Below are 20,706 nucleotides of genomic sequence, written 5' to 3'. Positions count from 1 at the left end.
TCCACTTGTGAAATAGGGATAGTTACATCTTCCCTGCCTCCCTAGCCCTACCTGAACCTAAGAGCTACGCCCGAACACAAAAGCTGATTCTTAAATGATGGGAGCTGAACAGCAGGCTGGCAGGGGATAATGGCAGGCTGCCTGACCCCTCCCTTCTGCCCCAGGCCCTGCCCTGGAGCCATTATGTGCTGAGATGGGGGCTGAGGTGCTCGGCTCAAATTGCCAATAGGTCAGCACCTATGTGGCTTAGAACAAGGCAAAATGGTTTCTAATGTAGCAGCCGAGGCTGAGCTTAGACCCAAAGGAAAATGTGCTGCTCTAAGAATGCCTCAATGCAAGGCAGTGTTTGCGAGGATGCTCCCTGAATTTCCGCGCGAGAGCTTAGATGCCCAGCTGCATATGGCCTGGGCTAGTGGCCGACCTGCCTGGAGACGGAGTAATAGGTGTGATCCCAGGATGCTTGGAAGCAGGCATGACAGTCATCTCTGAGGACCTCCCATGCACTCTAGGCTGCTGCATCACCACCAGGCTCATCTCAGGAAACTCACTGCCTCCTCTCCTGCCCCATGATCTTCCAGCCCTCAGTGACCCTCTCCTCCCCTTACCTGTCATGGCTGAGACATCCAAGAGAGAGAGCCCTGTTTCCAGCGCAGCAAAGGCATAAAACTGCCTATTCCAGCTGCAAGTGGAGAGGACACAGCTGCTTGCCATTGGTTTGGGGGAGGGATGCAGGTTCCAGGATCAGACAGCAGAGTGAGGCTCCCTCAGAGGAGCACTGTGGCCGGGCCCCACTCTGCAAGCTGACGGTGAGCACCTCTGGGTCTCTTGGCTTACCCAAAGAACTTTCCCCACCCCCTCCCTTGGGTTTTCCCCACTGCTTGTTACTGGCCTCAGCAACCTAGCTGCCACCTTCCCAAGCCTCAAAGGACCTGTTTATCCCATCACCTAGCAACAGCAGCATCTCTGGCTCTAGGTTTTCCTATGAGACCATGGGACCTCGGACTCCAGGGAAGACTGAAGCTGCCGTAGACAGGAACAGGGCCAGGAGGCCCCTTTTATGTGCCCCTGCTTTTCTCTCTTTGTCCACACTCCAGTCATTCCAGCTCTGCCCTTACTGACTTCTTTCCAGAGCAAGGCAATGCCAAGTCAGCATTGCAGAGAGGAACAGAGAAATCAGGCCCCAGGGACAGGCTGCTTGGCAAGGGAAGCAGACAGGAGCTGGCCAAGCTTTCTGTTCCTTTGGCCTCCTTGAGCTGCCTCCTCTTCTTCCCCTCCTTACTAGCCTGGTGGACTTGCCTGTTTCATTGTGAGGGTATTAACTCTTTCAACCCATCTCTGAAGGGCAGTTCCCAATTACCCAAAGGGATCTTGAGGTTCAGAGACATTGAGGAGTGTGCCCAAAGCCACACAGCAAGTCAGAAGACGAGGCAAGATGAGAACTCATACTCTCCAGGCTGGTGGCTTCTCTGCAGCCACTTAATCTTCACTCCATTTAAAAACAAGAGCTGCCTTGTATCTGGGTTCATCCTCTCTGAGCTGGAAAGGAAGCTGACCTTAAGATGTCCGTTTGCTTTTTGGAGCTGAGCTAAGCCCAACCAGGAGGTTCCCCATGATCTAAAACAGTGGTAGGGATGGGGAATAGGAATAAAAGAAGAAGAGGCAGGTGAGAAAGGTGGGAACTTAATGGAAGAAAGGGAAGAACGAATGCTAATATCAATAAAGCCCCTCCTAGGAACCAAGCTCTGCAATAGGCCCCTTTCCCAACATGCTCTTTGAGGGAGGTCTCTTGACCCCATTCATGGATGACATGGCAGAACCCAGAACTGAGCAAAGTCACTCTGCCTTCACACCAAGGGAGAGCTGGGGAGATGCTGGGGGCGATCTCTGCATGATGACTGCATGCTGATTATATCCAACAAGGCTGCATTGCAAGGGAGGAGAGATTCAAAAGGACCCAGCACCAGCTAATGACTGTTATCCAAATGAGTTCCTGAAACCACCGGGAAATGAAATCAACAGTCCACCAAGTCCAGAAACCCGGCCCGAAGGGCTAGATCTGTTCCTTACTTGCTCCAAAGCCATAGCAGCTGCCTCTTCTGTAAAATGGGGACAGTTTCTCAGGGTTGTTCCATGGATTATATAGGACAGCACTTATGAAAGAAAGACATCGTAAATTATATAATACTACTCAACTGCAATAACTAATGGTTCTGCCTCCATATTTGGGTCTTGGATTAATGTCTTCCTGCTGCCAGTGACAAACCGAGAAGCAGGAAAAGAAGATTCTCTGAGTTGATCAGGCAATGGCAGGTTTTCCAGCGATCGAACACCCACCCACTTCTGCCTCCCCACCTTACCCCCTACCTGGGCCCTGGGGGCCTGGGCATTCTTGCCCTTCCACTGTACTGCAGACAGCAGGAGCTTCATTCCCAGATGAGCCCCAGGTCAGACACTGGCTGGGCTGGACCCATGAGTCAGGGCTCTGCAGCAGACTGAATCAACACAGCAGACAGGCCTGGGCCAGCCAGTGGCCCAAACAGAAAGGGAAAGGCCAATGCCTTTGCTTGGTCTGGGCTGGGCTGGGGCTGCAACAGTTGTAGCCAGAAGCTGAGTTCAAGCTGGGGGTAAATAAATACATCTCCAGCAAAGCAGAAGGAAGCACATGTGTTGTTTGTTGACCTCTCAACTTCCTCCTTCCCTCTATTAACTACAGGTTAAGACAATTCTATCCGACCTCTGTTTTCTCATCTGAAAATAAGGAAGTTGCCTTATTTCAGCTTTGCATCTTCTGATCATGGCAGGAACCCACCATGGTGATGGGGTCTGGCTGGATCTCTGAATTTTACCTGGTACCCACATCTCTCAGCCCCATTCTCTCCTTTCCTTAGCTCAAGATTGTTGCTTCTGGGCTCAGAAGAGATGCAGCTGGCCATAAGTCCCTATTTCTATCCTGCTCAGGGATGTCATCAACATTGATGGCCTCCAGTTGACACTCACAGGCTTAAAATGCACCTACCTCCCTGCCCATGAGCCCCAGTACTCGTGACCTTCTGCAGCTCCTCTTCCAGAAGTGTATCTATCCATCATCTCTGATCTTTCTGTGTCACAGATGTTTGCCAAAGAGCTTCAAGAAAAGCCAAAGAATGAGCTACTCATGGGGAAACTCAGGCAGCACAACAGTAAGGGCAGAGCATGGTGAGGACATGAGTTTGACCTCCTCAAGCCACTCAGCATAGCCAAGTGATGGCTTTTTTTATGTTTTCCTTGAGCCTTGGGTGCATAGCATTGGGGGAGCTAGAATCCTTGCTTCATGACTTTTTTCACTATCTGTCCATGCAGGGCCCACTTGTAACTTGCTAGTTAGTTGGTTTTAACAATGTAATAAGCCTCCATAAACCCACCATCCCCAACAAAAGCTAGACTTAATAGTAACCTACATTTAACCATGAGGTTCCCACTCCTGCACACACATATCCATCCCTCTCCTGAGGTGGGTAGGGCAAGTGTCTTTCGTTTATTAATTCAACAAATATTGGCTGTACATATTTGATAGGCCAGGGGCTGTGCTTCAAGCTCCCTGCCCAAGTAAGTTCTTCCCAAACCCTATATTCATCATTCCCTTGCTTCTCTATGGAAAAGATTCTGTGCTATATGTAATCTTTTGGGACTTACTTTTTCCCTTAATATTACATTCTAATATCATCCTTATTATTATTTTGAGATGGAGTCTCGCTCTGTCCCCCAGGCTGGAGTGCAGTGGCACCATCTCGCTCACTGCAACCTCCCCTCCCGGGTTGAAGGGATTCTCCTGCCTCAGCCTTCTGAGTAGCTGGGATTACAGGCGCCCATCACCACGCCTGGCTAATTTTTGTATTATTAGTAGAGACAAGGATTCACCATGTTGGCCAGGCTGGTCTTGAACTCCTGACCTCATGATCCACCCGCTTCGGCCTCCCAAAGTTCTGGGATTACAGGTGTGAGCCACTGCACCTGGCCCCATCCATATTATTTTGTGTCACTATAGTTCATTTGTTTTGACTGCAGCCTACTATGTCATTGTGTGAATATACCACAGTCAGCTTCGTAAAGACTGACCTGAGACTGAGTCCTCAAACTGAGATATTTTCATTAATTCTTTCATTCAACAAATATTTTTTCAACACTTATTATGTACTGGGCATCGTAGGAGACATCAGGGATGCCGCGGTTAACAAGATAGTCACAGTCCCTGTCATTCTAGCTTATGGTTTTGCTTTAGTTTTTTTTTTCTTTCTTGCTTTTGGTTTCAAACAGGTGTAGAATTTTTTCCCACAACTACTAGTCAGTGAATAGCAATTGAAAACATATTAAGGGCCAGGCATGGTGGCTCACACCTGTAATCCCAGAACTTTGGGAGGCTGAGGTGGGCAGATCATTTGAGTCCAGGAGTTTGAGACCAGCCTGGGCAATGCGGTGAGACCTCATTTCTACAAAAAAATAAAAAATAGCTGGGCGTGGTGGTGCATGCCTGTAGTCCCAGCTACTTGGGAGGCTGAGGTGGGAGGAGCACTTGAGCCCAGGAGGTGGAGGTTGCAGTGAACTGAAATCACAACATTGCACTCCAGCCTGGGTAACAGAATGTGACTCTGTCTCTCTCTCTGTCACACTCTGTCTCACACACACACACACACACACACACACACAAAATTAGCCATTGTTCAGTTCAGTGATGAGGAATCCAAGGCCCCAGAAAGTGCAGAATATAAGCCTCCTTTGTGCCTCAGCTTCTAGCACAATTCCAGGTCCATCAAACGAGTATAGTCAATATTTGTTAAATTAACAAGAAACAAAAGAAACTTGCCCTACCTACCTCAATGAATGCAGGCATGCATGCACAGGTAGACTCAGTGGAAAAGAATGAATTGACAGGAAAGGGCCCACTTCCCTGCTCCACCAGCCACTCCTCTAGCCTCCCACAGCTCAGCAAGCACCCTCTCACCCATGTAACTAAAACCCAAGCACACCCAATCCATCGGTGAGGCCTATTGTCTGTATCTTCCAAACACATATGGCGTCCTTTTACCACCAACCTCCTCTCTCCTTATGCCCTTGCCTTGCTCCAGCCATGCCCATCTCTATTCAGTTCCTCTAGCCCCCCAAGCTTGTTCCTTCCCACTTGGCTCCTTCTTGTCACCTCTTCTAGGGAGACCAGCAAGATCCTCCGTAACCATCCTGAGTCCCTCCCTGGAGCTCCCATTCTCAGTCTCCATCCAGGCGCTGTCTCCTCTCACCCTGGATTACGCTCTGCATAGCCCCTACCCCTCTCTGATCTTTTCTGGTTTATCTGTTTATGGCCTGTCCTCCCCCTTCCCCTAGCCCTCCTCTCCACCAAGAAACAAGCTTCTCAGGGACAGACCCTCAGCTGTCTTGTTTGGGCACTATTTTCCCCATCTTGCTGGGATGATTTCTTGATCTGTCTCTGAATCCTCCTGGAGTACTGCCTGGTACAATGTAGATGCTTTACAAGCATTTGTTTAGTTTAATAATTAATTCTTTAATGCTGCCCATCCTGGTTGGCAGACAATTGATATCAACTTGACTAGACAAGAGTTAGATGAAAGGACTTTGTAAACTGTTACATGCCAGTTGGGTGTGAATTACTGTCGATATTATCCTAACTTGACTCTAGCCACAACAATGCAGAGTTGCCTGATTGGGTCTCATCTTCAGCCTGGAGACAGTCTGTTCTATCCAGCCCTGGTGATGGTGGAGGAGAGATGGCTGGGAATGAACTACAATGCAGAGCTCAAAGTTCAGTCAAGTTCACAGTCACTTATTAAACCTTTACTAGGTACTAGCCTGGTGCTAAACACCAAGGGTACAAAGGCAATGAGAAAGAGTGGCCAATTAAAAAATAAAATGTTAAATTTAAAGAAGCAATCAAAAAGAAAGAAAAAAGGAAAGGAAACGCTGACCACCCTACGAGAGAAGTCCTGTGATGAACACCTGTACCAAATGCTACAGAACTGCAGAGGATGGTGTAACCGCCCCAGGGGTTCACCTTGCCCGCTGCCTAGACAAAACCGATTCATCAAGACAGGGGAACTGCAATAGAGAAAGAGTAATTCATGCAGAGCCAGCTGTGTGGGAGACTGCAGTTTTATTATTACTCAGATCAGTCTCCCTGAGCATTCAGCGAGCAGAGTTTTTAAGGATAACTTGGTGGGTAGGGGGAAGACAGTGAGCCAGGAATGCTGATTGGTCAGGGGTGAAATGATAGGGAGTTGGAGCTGTCTTCTTGAGCTGAGTCAGCTCCTAGGTGGGGGTCACTAGATCAGATGAGCCAGCTTATTGATCTGGGTGGTGCCAGCTGATCCATCAAGTGCAGGGTCTGCAAAATATCTCAAGCACTGATCTTAGAAGCAGTTTGGGGAGGGTCAGAATCTTGTAACCTCCAGCTGCATGACTGCTAAACCATAATTTCTAATCTTGGGGCTAATGTTAGTCTAGTTCCCAGACAAGAAGGAGGTCTGCTTGGGAAAGAGCTGTTACCAACTTTGTTTAAACTATAAACTAAGTTTCTCCCAAAGTTAGTTCAGCCTACACCCAGGAATGAACAAGGACAGCTTGGAGGTTAGAAGCAAGATGGTGTCGGCTAAGTTAGATCTGTTTCACTGTCTCAGTCATCATTTTGCAAAGGCAGTTTCAATGGGAGGGCAGAGGAAAGACAGTTCCCATGTGAGAGCCCAGCATTTCCCACAAGACAACTGATGTAATCCTCACAGTAGTCTTTTGAAGCAGGTTTTATTGTCCCCACTCTACAGAGGGTAAGCCTGGAGCTCAGAGAGGTGAAGGATCTTTCCTGAAAGCACACAGTTAACAGGAGGCCGGACTTGTATTCTGACTCGACCCCTGCAGACTGCAGGACCAGGCTGTGTGCTACACCACAAGGCCACCCATGGGCATGTCCCTCCATCAGACTACAGGCTCATCTGGGAGGGAAAGAAAGAGCTCCTTCCTATTGCTGTGTCCACCATGCTTAGCCCTGGAGCAGGCAACACCCAGGGACCCTCCCTCCATATCTAATCTGGGTCACCCACTCAAAGATTAAAAGAGGCCCTCTCACTCCCAAGAGGAACAGAAAAAATCTCCAGCCAGAAATGTACAAGGTCCTGCGACTCCTCCAACCACCACCAAGGCGGGTCATGACCTCAGCACAATAGGGCAGGCAAGTCCCTGGGTGGAGACCTAGACCACAGGGTTCAGAGGGCGTAAACCCGGACAGCATCCTCCCTTTAATGTTTGCCTGGCAGAAAGTATGTGCATGTATTTTGTATGTGAGCCCTTGTGTCAGTGGCTCCTCCATGTGACTCTATGTGGCTGTGTGCGTGCTGAGTGCACATGTGAAGTGGTGTAAGTAGAAATGCCTTTGCGTGTATTTGTGTACATGCGTCGATGGTGGCCTAAGACTACTCTCTCAGAAATATCATAGTGTTGGTAGCATTTATGTAGTAAAGCACTCAAGTCTAAAGTCTACCACCCAGTGAAGTTTTGCACATATAAACACTCATGTAACCAATGTCGAAAACAAGATCCAGAAGTTTTCCAACATTCCAGAAGATTCCACTGTATTCCTTCCAATAACTAACTGCCCCCCCCATGGTAACCACTATTCTGACTTCTATCACTATAAATTAACCTTGCCTTTTAAACTTTATATAAGTGAAATCGTACTTTTTGTGACTATTTTCTTCCCTTCATCATTATGTCTATGGAATTCATCCATGTCACTGCACTTAGAATTAGTTTATTCTTGTCTATTGCTGAATTATATTCTATTATATGAAAATACCAGTTTATCTACTCTACCAGTGACTGACGTCTGGGTTTTTCCAATGTTTAGCTATTACGAATGGAGCGACTACAAACTTTCACAGACAGGTTTTTTTGCTAGACATTTGAACTCGTTTCTCTTGGCTATATCCTGGAGCACAATTGCTGGACCATAGAATCATAAAATAGTTGTATGTTTAGCATTAGTGGATTCAGCCAAACCATTTTCCAAAGTATTTGTACCAATTTACACTCCCACCAACAAGGTCTGAGAGCTGTTGTTGCCCAACATCCTCATCAACACAGTATTGTCAGTCTTTTAAATTTTAGCCATTTGGTATTTATGTAGAGATGTTTTATTGTGGTTTGAATTTGCATTTGCCTGATAAGTAATGATAACAATAAGCATCGTTTGGTACTTATTGGCCAGTTGAGTATTCCCTTTTGTAAAATGTCTATTCAGAGTTTTTACAGAAATATAGTATCTGTAAACATAGACAAATTATTGACAAAAACAGATAGTAGAGCAGAATCATCTTGAGGAATTCAGCAATTTACACAAAAACTAGCAACCAGTTGCTTCTACAATTGCTAACCAGTTGCTACTAGTTAAGTAAACTAATAAGTAAACTAATTGAAACAGATCAAACAGGTGCATGACTGAATGTTTCCTGTTGAACCAGGTGTTTGGATAACACAGAGACCCCCAACGTAGACTCAGGGAGAAGGGAATGTAGACAAGACCCAAGAACCTCGCGTAGGCTCCTGGCCCCAGCCTGAGAGACTCCCTGCCTCAACTCACTGACTGTTTTTCCTTCAATTACAGGATCCTGACAGTGATCAACCTCTGAACAGCCTCGGTAAGTTCAGGTCCGGCTTTCATTTGTCCACCTTAACCTCTGAGTTTCAGCTACCAAGTAGATCCTAAGCCACTTGCGCCTGGCCCTCACCACCACCACCAAAGTGCTAAGTGCCATGGGTGACATCCAGTCACCTGTCCATCCATCACTCAGCAAACATTCCAGGATTCATTCTAGAAGTAGGAGGCCTGGACTCTGGGGAAACAGGACCAACAAACCTAAAATCCCCAAAGCAATGATTCTCCAATTCATTCATTCAGTCACTCTTATCCTTTCAGTAAAACTGTAAGTACCTGCCATGTGCCAGGCCCTAGGCTGGATGCTGGGCTATAACACTAATTAAGACAGCCGAAGTCCCTGGTCACATGGAGTTCACAGTGGCCAAAGGCATTTTCATAAAAAATGTCAGTGCTTGCCTGATTTCCAAGGGAAGAAAACTAAGTTAATAAATAGAATGATCCCAAATTTAAGGAGGTATTTTTCTTCGATTACATTTTCTTAAACCATTAATATCTACTCCTGATAGCCTGCTGGATCAGCAAAACAAATGAGCAAGGAACACGTTAATATGAACAGATCAGTAAGAAAATGGCGAATCCTGCTTCACGGGTTATTTATTTCTCAGTTCTGGGACATGAGTTAATAATGACCACAAATGAAGTAATCTTTAGCAAGTAAAATGGTGCCTAGTTTATACTTCAGAATTTAATATAAGAGTAGGCCACGGTGTCCCCAAGGAACACCAGGGCGCCAACCGCTCCACAACCTGAGCAAGCCTGAGAACTCCCAAACCAGAAAACAAGCTGAATTTGCTCAAGGACTAGGAAGTGAACGTGACTATGCAGAACTAGGGGTTGGTGAAGACTAGCAGTGGAAGTCCATTTGGCTCAGAGAAAGAGGCCAAATTACACTGGCTTTGAAAGATATAATCCAGATGTGGAAGTCTCTTGTAGGCCCTCAAGTAAGAAGTGACAGGATGAAAGCCAGCTTTTAGGAAGCTCTGTCTAGCTGCAGTGGGCAGGACAGGCTGGAGGGAGGAACAACAGCTGGCAAGGAGGCTGTTCATAGCTCACTGGGTTCGTTAACTTAAACTAGGTAGGAAGGTCTTTCCTTCCTGATGGGGGAAGCAGATGCTCCCTGAGAATGTCTGGCCTTGGACACAGGAACCCATGGCTCCCCATGGGTCACTCACTCTTGGAGAAAACAAACAAATCTCGTGTTCCCAGAGGTAGATGCTCAATAAATAAATCATGCATGAATTCATGAACAAAATGTCATCATGGCCACGGCCACAGGAAAGAGGACAATTCTGAAGACTGGCTGCTGGAACTTTAAAAACAGTATCGGCAAACATTACTGATAAGCTACTTTGTGCCAGGTCATAGTTTACACGCAATACCATTCCAGTCCACATTCCCACTGACTGGCCTCTGTGTGTGAAGTTAAAACTTCCTTTTGGGGAAACACAAAGTGTCCTAAGCTTTCCTTTGTTAACAGATTCATTAATACTAGCATTCATTGGGCGCCAATCTCTGGCAGGATGCCATTCTCTGCTTTTAAAGAGCTGAGGAAAGAAATAGAGCCAGACATGTGATTAGTCATCATTCAAGGCAGAATAAAATGTGACCTATAAGAACGGTAGAAGGGGCCGAGCATGGTGGCTCATGCCAGTAATCCTAGCATTTTGGGAGGCCAAGGGGGGTGGATCACTTGAGCCCAGGAGTTTGAGACCTGTCTGGGTAACATGGCAAAACCCCATCTCTACAAAAAATACGAATGTTAACTGGGTGTTGTGGCACATGCCTGTAGTCCGAGCTACTCGGGAGGCTAAGGTTGCAGTGAGCCAAGATCATGCCACTGTCACAGCACTCCAGCCTGGGCAGCAGATTCCATGAATGAAAGAGAAAGAAAGAAAGAAAGAAAGAAAGAAAGAAAGAAAGAAAGAAAGAAAGAAAGAAAAAAAAAAAAAAAGAAAGAAAAAAGAAAGAAAGAAAGAAAGAAAGAAAGAAACAAAGAAAGAAAGAAAGAAAGAAAGAAAGGAAGGAAGGAAGGAAGGAAGGAAGGGAAAAGGAAAGGAGGGAGAGGAGGGGAGGGGAGAGGAGAGGAGAGGAGAGGAGAGGAGAGAAGGAAGGAAAGGAAAGGAAAGGAAAGGAAAGGAAAGGAAAGGAAAGGAAAGGAAAGGAAAGGAAAGGAAAGGAAAGGGGGTAGTAGAAGAGATGTACTTAAGAGAACAGAGCCAAGAACAATTCATCTATTCATGTGAGAAATATTTGTTGAGCAATTGCTATGGACCAAGCACTGTTCTAGGCACCAGGGATTCAGCAGTGAACAAAACAGACAAGTTCTGTCTTCAACAAGTCTTCATTTCATGGAGGGGCGGGAGGAGACAGAAAATATACAAAATATGTCGAATATAGCATATGTTAGAGGTGATGCGTGCTTTGGAAGAAAAAAAAGCAAGAAAGGAGGATAGGAAAGGTTGGAAGGCTGCATTTTAAATAGGGAGATCCAGGAAGGCCTCACCGTGAAGGTGACAGTGAAGAAAGACTGGGAGGAGGAGAGGGAGCCAGCCATGTGGAGGTGAGGGTAGGAGAGCCGGTCCGTTGCTTTCCAGGGTTTCCAGAATTCTTGCTGCAGCTCCCCCAGGGCAGAAGTCCCCGTGGCACCTCCCCAGCTTATTTCCCACAAGGAGGGGGAGACTTAAAAGAATGTATCTCTGATACTTACTGATATTAACTTTGCCTATGTTTTCCCTTTCCCAAGTTCCTTCTCCTTGGATAACCATGTGCAATTGACAATGTAGTTATTATCACCTCTGTTCTAGGCAGTGATAAGCTCCTACCTGGTCTCCCTAATCTCAGACTCTTTTGTTCCAATCCACCTCCTCCCTGATGAAAGATCCATCTTTCTTTTTGTTTTTTGAGGCTGAGTCTTGCTCTTGTCGCCCAGACTGTAGTACAATGGCACGATCTCAGCTCACTGCAACCTCCGCCTCGTGGGTTCAAGCGATTCTCCTGCCTCAGCCTTCCAAGTAGCTGGGATTACAGGCATGCACCACCATGCCTGGCTAATTTTTGTATGTTTAGTAGAGACAGGGTTTCACCATGTTGGCCAGGCTGGTCTTGAACTCCTGACCTCAGGTGATCCACCCACCTCGGCCTCCCAAAGTGCTGGGATTACAGGTGTGAGCCACCATACCCGACCAGATCCGTCTTTCTAAAATTATTTCGATCCTGTCTCTCCACTGTTCAAAAACTTTCAATGGCTCCTCACTGCCTTCAGGATAAAACCCAGACTCCTTAGCATAATGTTCAAGAGTCTCCACCGCTGCCTTCACCCATCCTGCCTTCCAACTTGCCTTTATTCCCATGGTACCCCAGGTGCACCAGGCAGCTTACAGGCCCCCTCCATGTCTCCGACTGAGCTGAGCCAGTGCCTCCCTCCCGACCTGCATTTAAGTGCCACCTGCTGAGGAGGCTTTCACCAGCCTACCTTTGAAGATGTCTCTATTATAACATATATTATCTTCCACCTGGCTGGACTGGCATCTGTGTCTGCCTCTTCCCCCAGATGGTAATCTCTTTAAAGACAAGGATCAGGCTGGGGACTTGCTGTTTGTGGGACTGAGGATGCATTGATTCACAAGTATTTATTAAGCCTCTACTAAGCACACTGTGCTGGAGGCCCCTGCCTCCCTGAAGCTTAATGTTTAATCAAAAGCTAAGTCAAGAGGTCAGGAAAAGGATAAATGGTGGCACAATGAATGGGTACGTGCCCCAGGGCCTCAGGCCTCTCTCGGGCAGGTGAGGGTCAGACAAAACCCAGAAATGTCCTAGGACAGGCTCAGTCAAGACACGGGGGAGGTGGCCTGGCCTGGGGGCTCCTTTGAGCAGCACTCATGAAAGATAGGTGAGCCTGGATAAGTGAGAAGAGGCAGGGTAACCATGTGCTGATGAAGCTAAGCCTAGTCTGCAGGAATAACCCCACAGCATTAACCAAAACTGTTCTCAAGGCATTCCTGTCACTGGCCAGAGGGCAGGAGACTGTGGAGTTTGGCTTGGGGATCACTAAGTGCTGACTGCATGCTCCTCCCCTCTGCCTCCCATTTTCTTGCAGATGTCAAACCCCTGCGCAAACCCCGTACCCCCATGGAGACCTTCAGAAAGGTGGGGATCCCCATCATCGTAGCACTACTGAGCCTGGCGAGTATCATCATTGTGGTTGTCCTCAGTAAGTGACAGCCCCTACCCGACTTTCACCCTCTAAGTAAACGACAGGGCCCAACCCCCACCCCCGCACTCACCCCTGAATAAGTGACAGTCCCCCACCGCTGCCCTCACCCCCTCAGTAAGAGGCAGTCCCACCCCTGCCTTCACCCACTCAGTAAGTGGCAGCCCCGCCCCTCCCATTATCACCTCAGTAAGTGGCAGCCCCTACTTGTCCTTCACCCCCTCAGTAAGTGGCAGCCCCCACCCCCACAGTCAGGGGCAGGTGATCTGCATAAAGCTTTGCAGAAAAAAATCGTTGTTATAGTAAAAGGAATTTGAGGAGAAAAAAACAGAGAGAGAAAAAGAAAGAAGAGGAAAGGAAGAGAGAAAGAAAGAAAGAAAGAAAGAAAGAAAGAAAGAAAGAAAGAAAGAAAATGTATCCACTCCCTGCTTTGAAGAGAGCCTTCTTCTAAAAGTGAAAGGGGAGATGAACTCGGCCCCCATCTGTTCCAGATGGCTTCTATCCCAGGTGACTTCTTCTAGAGGGAGAGCACAGTGGCATATGTTCCTAACCCACGCAGGCAATTTGCAGGGTTGCCACGCCCCCTGCCCCCTCCTTCCCATCTTCTGCAGATTGCAAGCTGAGTGGCTCTGAGCAGTGGCTGGAAGAACAGGGAGAGTTTCTGCTTGTGAGGAGGGGAAAAAGAGGAGGCAGCAGGGAAGACCCCCCAGGCAGCTGGCACCTGGCCCCCTTCAGCTTGGCCTTCACCATGGCCAGTGCCTGAGGCCCAATGTGGTCTTGAGCAGGCCTCTCTGCCTCAGGCCCTTATCTGTGATAAAGAAGATTCAACTGAAGGAGCAGGGATGTGGGTCCTTTTTGGCTCCCACATCCTATGATGGAGTCATTGCCTTTGTTATCCACATGAGCACAGCAGGTTGCTGACCACAACTTTTCACAGCAAGAAGCAGGGCACTGGGGACCAGACTAGGAATCAGGACACCCGAGACAGGGATTCTGGCTCTGCCACTTGCTGCTGCGTGACCTTGAGTAAGTCCTTCACTGCCTCATACCCTCAGTCTCCTCACCTATAAAATGTCCTTCCTCCCTCGGAGCGATATCATGAGCACCAGTGAGATAACACATGTAAAGGACCAAGCTAAAAACCAAGTTTTGCAAAAGAGTGTGTCATCACACAGCAGCAGACAAAATGTGACCCAGGACATGCATTTGCTAATTGGGGCAGGACTGCCTGTGCAGCCAGGGAATATCTGGCCTTTCAGGAATCTGTACTTGTAACTGTGGTGACATTTCCAGCAGTAGCAGCCAACTGCCTGTTTGGAGGACACTGAGAGAGACTCTGGTCCTCATTCTACATGAGCACGGAGGCTCAGAGAGGAGGAGTGGCAGTCAGGGACAAAGTTGGGACAGAACCCTGGTCCCCTGATTGAACAGGTCCATTTCCATCTCATGGCGGTGGAAATGCAGAGCCACAGCATAAACCCCACTAAAAGCCCTGGGAGCCCTGGATGGTGTGAGATGCAGATGACCCCAAACCCTTTCTCCTTGACCTTGGTTGCCCACATGATGGAGGTTTGCAGTGACATCGGCAGACTTGCCATCCTGTTCTATTCAGGCTAATGTTAAAGTGAGTTTGCTTTCCGTAAGCATACACCCTGCCACAGTGGAGATAAAGGGGGCCAAAGTTATCCAGGGAAAGCCAGGCAGGCACTAGAGCATAATTTAGAGCTGGACGCTCCCTGTCCCAGAAGGTCCTATGTGGCTTCCACATCCTGGGCCCCCAGATTCTGCAATCAGAGATTGTTACCCAGTCCCCCATCCTGGGCCGGGCTCCCTCAACCTTATGGCTTCTGGAGTCTCAACTGGCAATGCTGTCTCCTGGATTTGTCCCAGGAGGCTGGGGTGACTCTGCCTTAATCTGGCTCCTGATCATAAACCAAACTCCAAAGAGCTAAGTAATATCTAGCTCCTCCTTCTCCCTTGCTTCACTCAAGCCAGGAGCATCAGGGCCAGCAGATCACATCTCAAGCTTCCCCAGAGAGTTAGATGGACCCTGGCTCTACACCGGAAGCACTGTGTGCCCTGGGAAAATAAAGCCTGACCTTCAATTCTCCATGTCCCTGTTTGTAATGTGAGTTAGTAATAACACCTCCCTCCCAAGACTGTTATCAGGATTACATGAGGAAATGTATGGAAAGCTCCTGACACGGTGACAAGCAGGGACCATTATTAGATTTAATGCCACTACTCTTAAGACCAGCACAGGGTGATACTGGACTGGAGAGGGTCCCATCAGGCCAAGAGAGAATTCAGTTAGGAAGGAGGAGTTCCCTCCTGCCAGGGTGTTGGCTGTGGGTCTTCACTAAGGAAAAGTTTGTTTGTTTCTTTGTTTGTTTGTTTCAGACAAGGTCTTGCTCTCTCTCCCAGGCTAGAGTGTAATCATGTGATCACGGCTCACTGCAGCCTCAAACTTCTAGGCTCAAGCAATCCTCCTGCCTCAGCTTCCCAAGTAGCTGGGACCACAAGGGCACACCACAATGCCTGGCTAATATTTTTTTAACTTTTTGTAGAGACGAGTGTCTCACTATGTTGCCCAGAGTGATCTTGAATTCCTGGGCTCAAACGATCCTCCTGCCTTGGCATCCCAAAGTGCTGGGATTACAGGTGTGAACTACCATGCACGGCCAGAAAAAGTGTTAACATATCAGTTCCCTGAAGGATTAAACACACTCAACATCTTTCCATCATCCCAAGATGGCAAAAGAGCAACAGAATTTGAAAGCAGCTGGCAGAATCTAAAGACGGCAAGCAGGAACAAAACAAAATCAAGGACCAACCGCTTCACAGATCTTTCTCTTTTTTTCTTAATTTTAGTTATTTTTATTTATATATTTTAATTATTTTTTTCTTCAACTTTTATTCTAAGTTCTGGAGTACATGTGCAGGATGTGCAGGTTTGTTACGTAGGTAAGCGTGTGCCATGGTGGTTTGCTGCACTGATCAACCCTTAACTGAGGTATAAAGCCCGGCAACCATTAGCTATATTTCCTGATGCTCTCCCTCCCCCTGCCTCCCCAAAACACACTCCAGTTTGTGTTGATCCCCCTGCATGTGTCCACGTGTTTCTTTCACCCAGATAAAAGCACCCACCTCTAGAACTATACTTGACAGTTACAAGACATTTTCACAACTACCATCATACCACATGCTCTCAACAGCCCTGTGAGGCAGATATTATAGATATCATCATCCCGTTGTACAGATGAGGAAACTGAGAACTAAGAAGGGAAAGTGATCCGTATAAAGTTGCACAGTAAGGCCGAGTGCGGTGGGTGGCTCACGCCTGTAATCCCAGCACTTTGGGAGGCCGAGACGGGTGGATCACCTGAGGTCGAGAGTTCGAGAGCAGCCCGGCCAACATGGTGAAACCCGGTCTCTACTAAAAACACAAAAACTTAGCAGAGTGTGGTGGCACGTGCCTGTAATCCCAGCTACTCGGGAGGCTGAGGCAGGAGAATCACTTAAACTTGGGAGGTGGAGGCTACAGTGAGCCAAGATCCCGCCACTGCACTCCAGCCTGGATGACAGAGTGAGACTCGGTCTCAAAAAAAAAAAAAAAAAGTTAAGTTCCACAGTAGGTGGCAGAGCTAGGACTCAAAACTGGGTCTTCAGACTCCAGGTTCCTCCTCTTTTACCAGAACATACTGAGCCAGCACTGGGGGGTAAGAGGCAGGTAGCAGCCTGTTTCTCAATTTCTCCCACACACATGACCTCTCTTGACTCCTCAGACATCTTGTGGGGATGGGGCCGGTGTTACCATCTCCACTTCACAGACAAGGAAGCTGAGACTCAGGCCCAAGTCTATGTGCTACCAGGTAGCAGAACTGAGCCTGGAACTCACACATGCGTGTCTGAGAGCCCAGCACTATCGCCAGGAAAACCCAGCCTCTCCCTGCTCAAGCCTGACCCTCAGCCTTCTCTGCCCCTCCCTGCGCTTGCCTTCCAGTCAAGGTGATTCTGGATAAATACTACTTCCTCTGTGGGCAGCCTCTCCACTTCATCCCGAGGAAGCAGCTGTGTGACGGGGAGCTGGACTGTCCCTTGGGGGAGGACGAGGAGCACTGTGTCAAGAGCTTCCCCGAAGGGCCTGCAGTGGCAGGTGAGTGCAGGGTCTGAGGGACAAGAGAAGTGGGCCCAGCAGGAGGTCTGCTCAGGCCCCCACGGCCCACTGCATAGTATCTGCCCCCTACTTGTCACTTTTCATCCTTGTTGTATAAGGTTCTTTGTTTGTTTGTTTGTTTGTTTGTTTGTTGTGGTTTTGAGGTAGAGTGCTCTGTGGCCCAAGATGGAGTGCGGTGTCTTGGTCTTGGCTCACTGCAACCTCTGCCTCCCGGGTTCAAGTGATTCTCCTGCCTCAGCCTCATGAGTAGCTGGGATTACAGGTGCCAGCCACCACGCCTGGCTAATTTTTATATTTTTAGTAGAGACGGGGTTTTGCCACATTGGTCAGGCTGGTCTTGAACTCCTGACCTCAGGTGATCCGCCCGCCTCAGCCTCCCAAAGTGCTGGGATTACAGGTGTGAGCCACCATGCCCAGCTGTATAAGTTTCTTGAGAGCAGGACCGTGTCTTGTCTACCTTTAAATCCTAGTACTTAACACACAGCAAACAGTAACTATTTGATGAACAAATGTGAGCCAGAAAGGACAGGAAATTGTAACTGAGCCTGCCCCATGTGTGTTGCTCCTGGTTGGATTTCAGGCAGAGGGTTAGAGTGGGTGACCTTGAGGCATTCCTCCCTTCTATGAAATTTGTTATTTCAAGGAGAATAGAAAAGAGACTTCTCAGCCACTTCGCCAGCTATTGGTCCTTCTATTCATTAGTGTTTGCTGAGATGGGCTATGTGACAGGACTGAGCCAGGTCCTTTCAATGGATAGGAGATGTTTTGAGCATAAAATCCACATTCTCTTTTGAGCTGGGCTCTTCTACCTTCCTCCCCCTGGTGCTTGGGCTCTGAAGAAAAAAAGATAGATAGGAGATGAGTGATGGGGCTTCTGAGGGCAGGGCTGAGTGACTTTCTGTGTATTTGCTTTCTTTATCAGAAGTCAAATGCCCACAGGCACCTGTCATCCTACTGCCAATAGGACTTCTCACTCAACCTTCCCCTCTGACCTTACTTGGAGAAGGACCTAGGTCCCTCTCTCAGACATTTATTTCCCCAGGCTGGGCAAGTTGTGTGGACCATGGATGGGTATGTGGTCCATACAATTTAAACAAGTTGTATATGGTCACTGGGTAGAGTGACCACATAATTGACCATCAAAACTGATACCTGTAAGAGCAAAAGGGGGCACTATTAACCATTGGGCCAGGGCAACAGGTCAAAATGGAGACTGACCCTGGGACGTCTGGTCACACTAGCTACTGTCAAAATGGGGCCCAAATAGACAAAGCCAAATGGAAGAAATTCCCTTGACATTGAAAGCGTTGGGGCTCTGTGGCACCCCCAGTTCTAGGTTGGGGGAGCTTGGGCTGGTCTCATGATGAGTTCTGAGGGGGATGGGCCAGATGGGCCCCCCCTTCCATCTAACCCAGGTTCCTTTCCTCCCAGTCCGCCTCTCCAAGGACAGATCCACGCTGCAGGTGCTGGACCCGGCCACAGGGAACTGGTTCTCTGCCTGTTTCGACAACTTCACAGAAGCTCTGGCTGAGACAGCCTGTAGGCAGATGGGCTACAGCAGGTAACCAACCTGTGCCTCTCTCCTTTTTCCCTCCTTCCTCTTTCCTCCTCTTCCTCCTTTCCTTCCTCCCTTCATTTCTCTTTCCTAAAAAATACGGGCATTGGAGCCAGCCAGAATAGCTTTTGAATCCCAGCATTTCACTTATAAGCAATATGAAGTTAAATTTCCTAAGCCTCAGATTCCTCAGGAGTTAATTGGGGGAACTAATGCCAACCTCATACGATAGTTTTGGAATGCCAGTGAGAGAATGTGTGCTGCCCTCCAACACACACACACACACACACACACACACACACACACACACTCACACACACACTTCTGGCATCTATGCAGTCCTCGCCTTTCCTTTACTCGTCAACCTTCACTCCTTTGTCCTGACTTTGCAAGAAACTGTTCCTGCCCAATAATACAAAAGCCAAGTTAACTTATTCAAAGTTTCATTGGTTAAGATTTAGCTTAAGTGAGCCTAGTTTCAGTGGGGCCCCATCTTCAGCAATCCCAGCTCTCTCTGCAAATTTCAAAAGCAGTTCCAAATCTGGAGTGGATGAAAAGGTGCAAGATTATAATAAAAGTAATTTGCATTTTATATATTTATATTCATTTGATTTTGGCAGAAAACCAAAAAGATAGTTATTATATCTATTTCATAAATAGGCCCAAAGAAAGCAAGTAACTTGCTAGGGTAGTAGCTGGGAGGTAGAGGGCTAGAATTTGAGCCCAAGACCCCTAATTCTTGTGCATTAGGAGTTCCCATATTGTTTCTGTTTCTAGACTGAGTAATTCTTTATTCTCATGTAGGACATCATCTATAAGGGAAGGGGCTGATGAGATGGTTGATCACTCAGAGAGTTTAGCTGGAGAGGATGGAAAAGAACCCATACATTCAGTTGCAGATTGAGATAACCTATCTCTGGCAGGGCTCAAACTTCTTCAGGATTCTAAGAGACTGGACCCAGAGACTAGGCCAAAAAAAACCAAACAAACAAACAAAAAAAAACTCTACCAGGCAGACATCACCAACCAATCACAGAACTCTCTCCCATGGATCCCTAATGCAGCCTCAAAGTCCTTTTTCAGTAAATGCTCCAGGCAGCCATTACAAATCAATCAGAATTATTTGCCTCTCTCTTCTCTGCTCAACAGGCTTCTGCTGCTCTCTACTCTCCATAGGGGGCAACTTCCAGTACCCTCTAGAAAGCACACCCCAGCACCTTCACTTCAAGGAGAGTGAGGAAGTCATGCCCAGCACCTGCTATTCTCCCCTCTTCCTGCAGCCACGGAGCCCAGCCTCGCTGCAGGCAGCCCTGCCTCCCCACTGTAGTCCAGTCAACTGCTGCATCAGCCATACCTGGCACAGCAGGCTGAGGCTTGATTATGAAACCTGGGTGTCTCCAGGGGTTCTTAAGGTGATAGGCTTCTGGAATTTCTGTCCTTTTGGAGCTCAGTAAGGCACCAAACCACCTGAGCCTTGTGCTTCACAAAATCGAAGTTCATCAGAATCATTCATTGGGATGGAATTGGTGAACAGAAGTTAACTTTCCTAGGAATGTCCATTTCCACCATATTCCGTCCTTCTAGGTCTCAGACTTCCCTACTTTCTTTCCTCTCTCTAGATCGGAGGCCCTTCTTGTCCTAGAACCACAGGCATTTCAAGATGTGGGAGACCCTAGGGATCATCTAGTCCACGCATCTTTTTTTTTTTTTTTTTTGACAGAGTCTCACTCTGTCACCCAGGCTGTAGTGCAATGGCACCATCTCTGCTTACTGCAACCTCCACCTCCCAGGTTCAAGCGATTCTTTCGCCTCAGCCTGCCGAGTAGCTGGGATTACAGGCACCCACCATCATGCCCGGCTAATTTTTGTATTTTTGTAGAGACAGAGTTTCACCATATTGGCCAGGTTGGTCTTGAACTCCTCACCTCAGGCGATCCGCCCACCTCGGCCTCCCAAAGTGCTGGGATTACAGGCGTGAGCCACTGCACCCAGCCCCATGCATCTTTTTATAGAGGGGGAAACTTAGGCTTGGAGAGACCCAGAAAAAGAATGTGACCTGCCCAAGGCCACAC

General features: G+C 47.9%; 1 protein-coding gene across 4 annotated transcripts in view; it reads left to right on the top strand.

The window, feature by feature from the left end:
* TMPRSS4 (transmembrane serine protease 4) overlaps window positions 1-20,706 on the top strand; it is a 42,862-nt gene that overhangs the window by 9,121 nt on the left and 13,035 nt on the right. The window contains exons 2-5 of one of the 4 annotated variants that reach the window (XM_012496002.2): window positions 8,639-8,672; window positions 12,789-12,838; window positions 16,906-17,058; window positions 18,511-18,640. In XM_012496002.2, the coding sequence (XP_012351456.1) occupies window positions 18,627-18,640 (14 nt within the window). In that variant the 5' untranslated portion in view covers window positions 8,639-8,672; window positions 12,789-12,838; window positions 16,906-17,058; window positions 18,511-18,626. Of the gene's footprint in view, window positions 1-8,638; window positions 8,683-12,788; window positions 12,903-16,905; window positions 17,059-18,510; window positions 18,641-20,706 lie in introns of all 4 variants that reach the window. The other 3 variants (XM_003253215.2, XM_012496001.2, XM_003253216.2) reach the window with 3 other exon arrangements.

Source organism: Nomascus leucogenys, chromosome 15, assembly GCF_006542625.1.
Source record: "Nomascus leucogenys isolate Asia chromosome 15, Asia_NLE_v1, whole genome shotgun sequence".
NCBI classification, from domain to species: Eukaryota; Metazoa; Chordata; class Mammalia; order Primates; family Hylobatidae; genus Nomascus; species Nomascus leucogenys.
The sequence above is the reverse complement of the archived record's forward strand: the minus strand, read 5'-3'. Positions and strand labels throughout refer to the sequence as shown.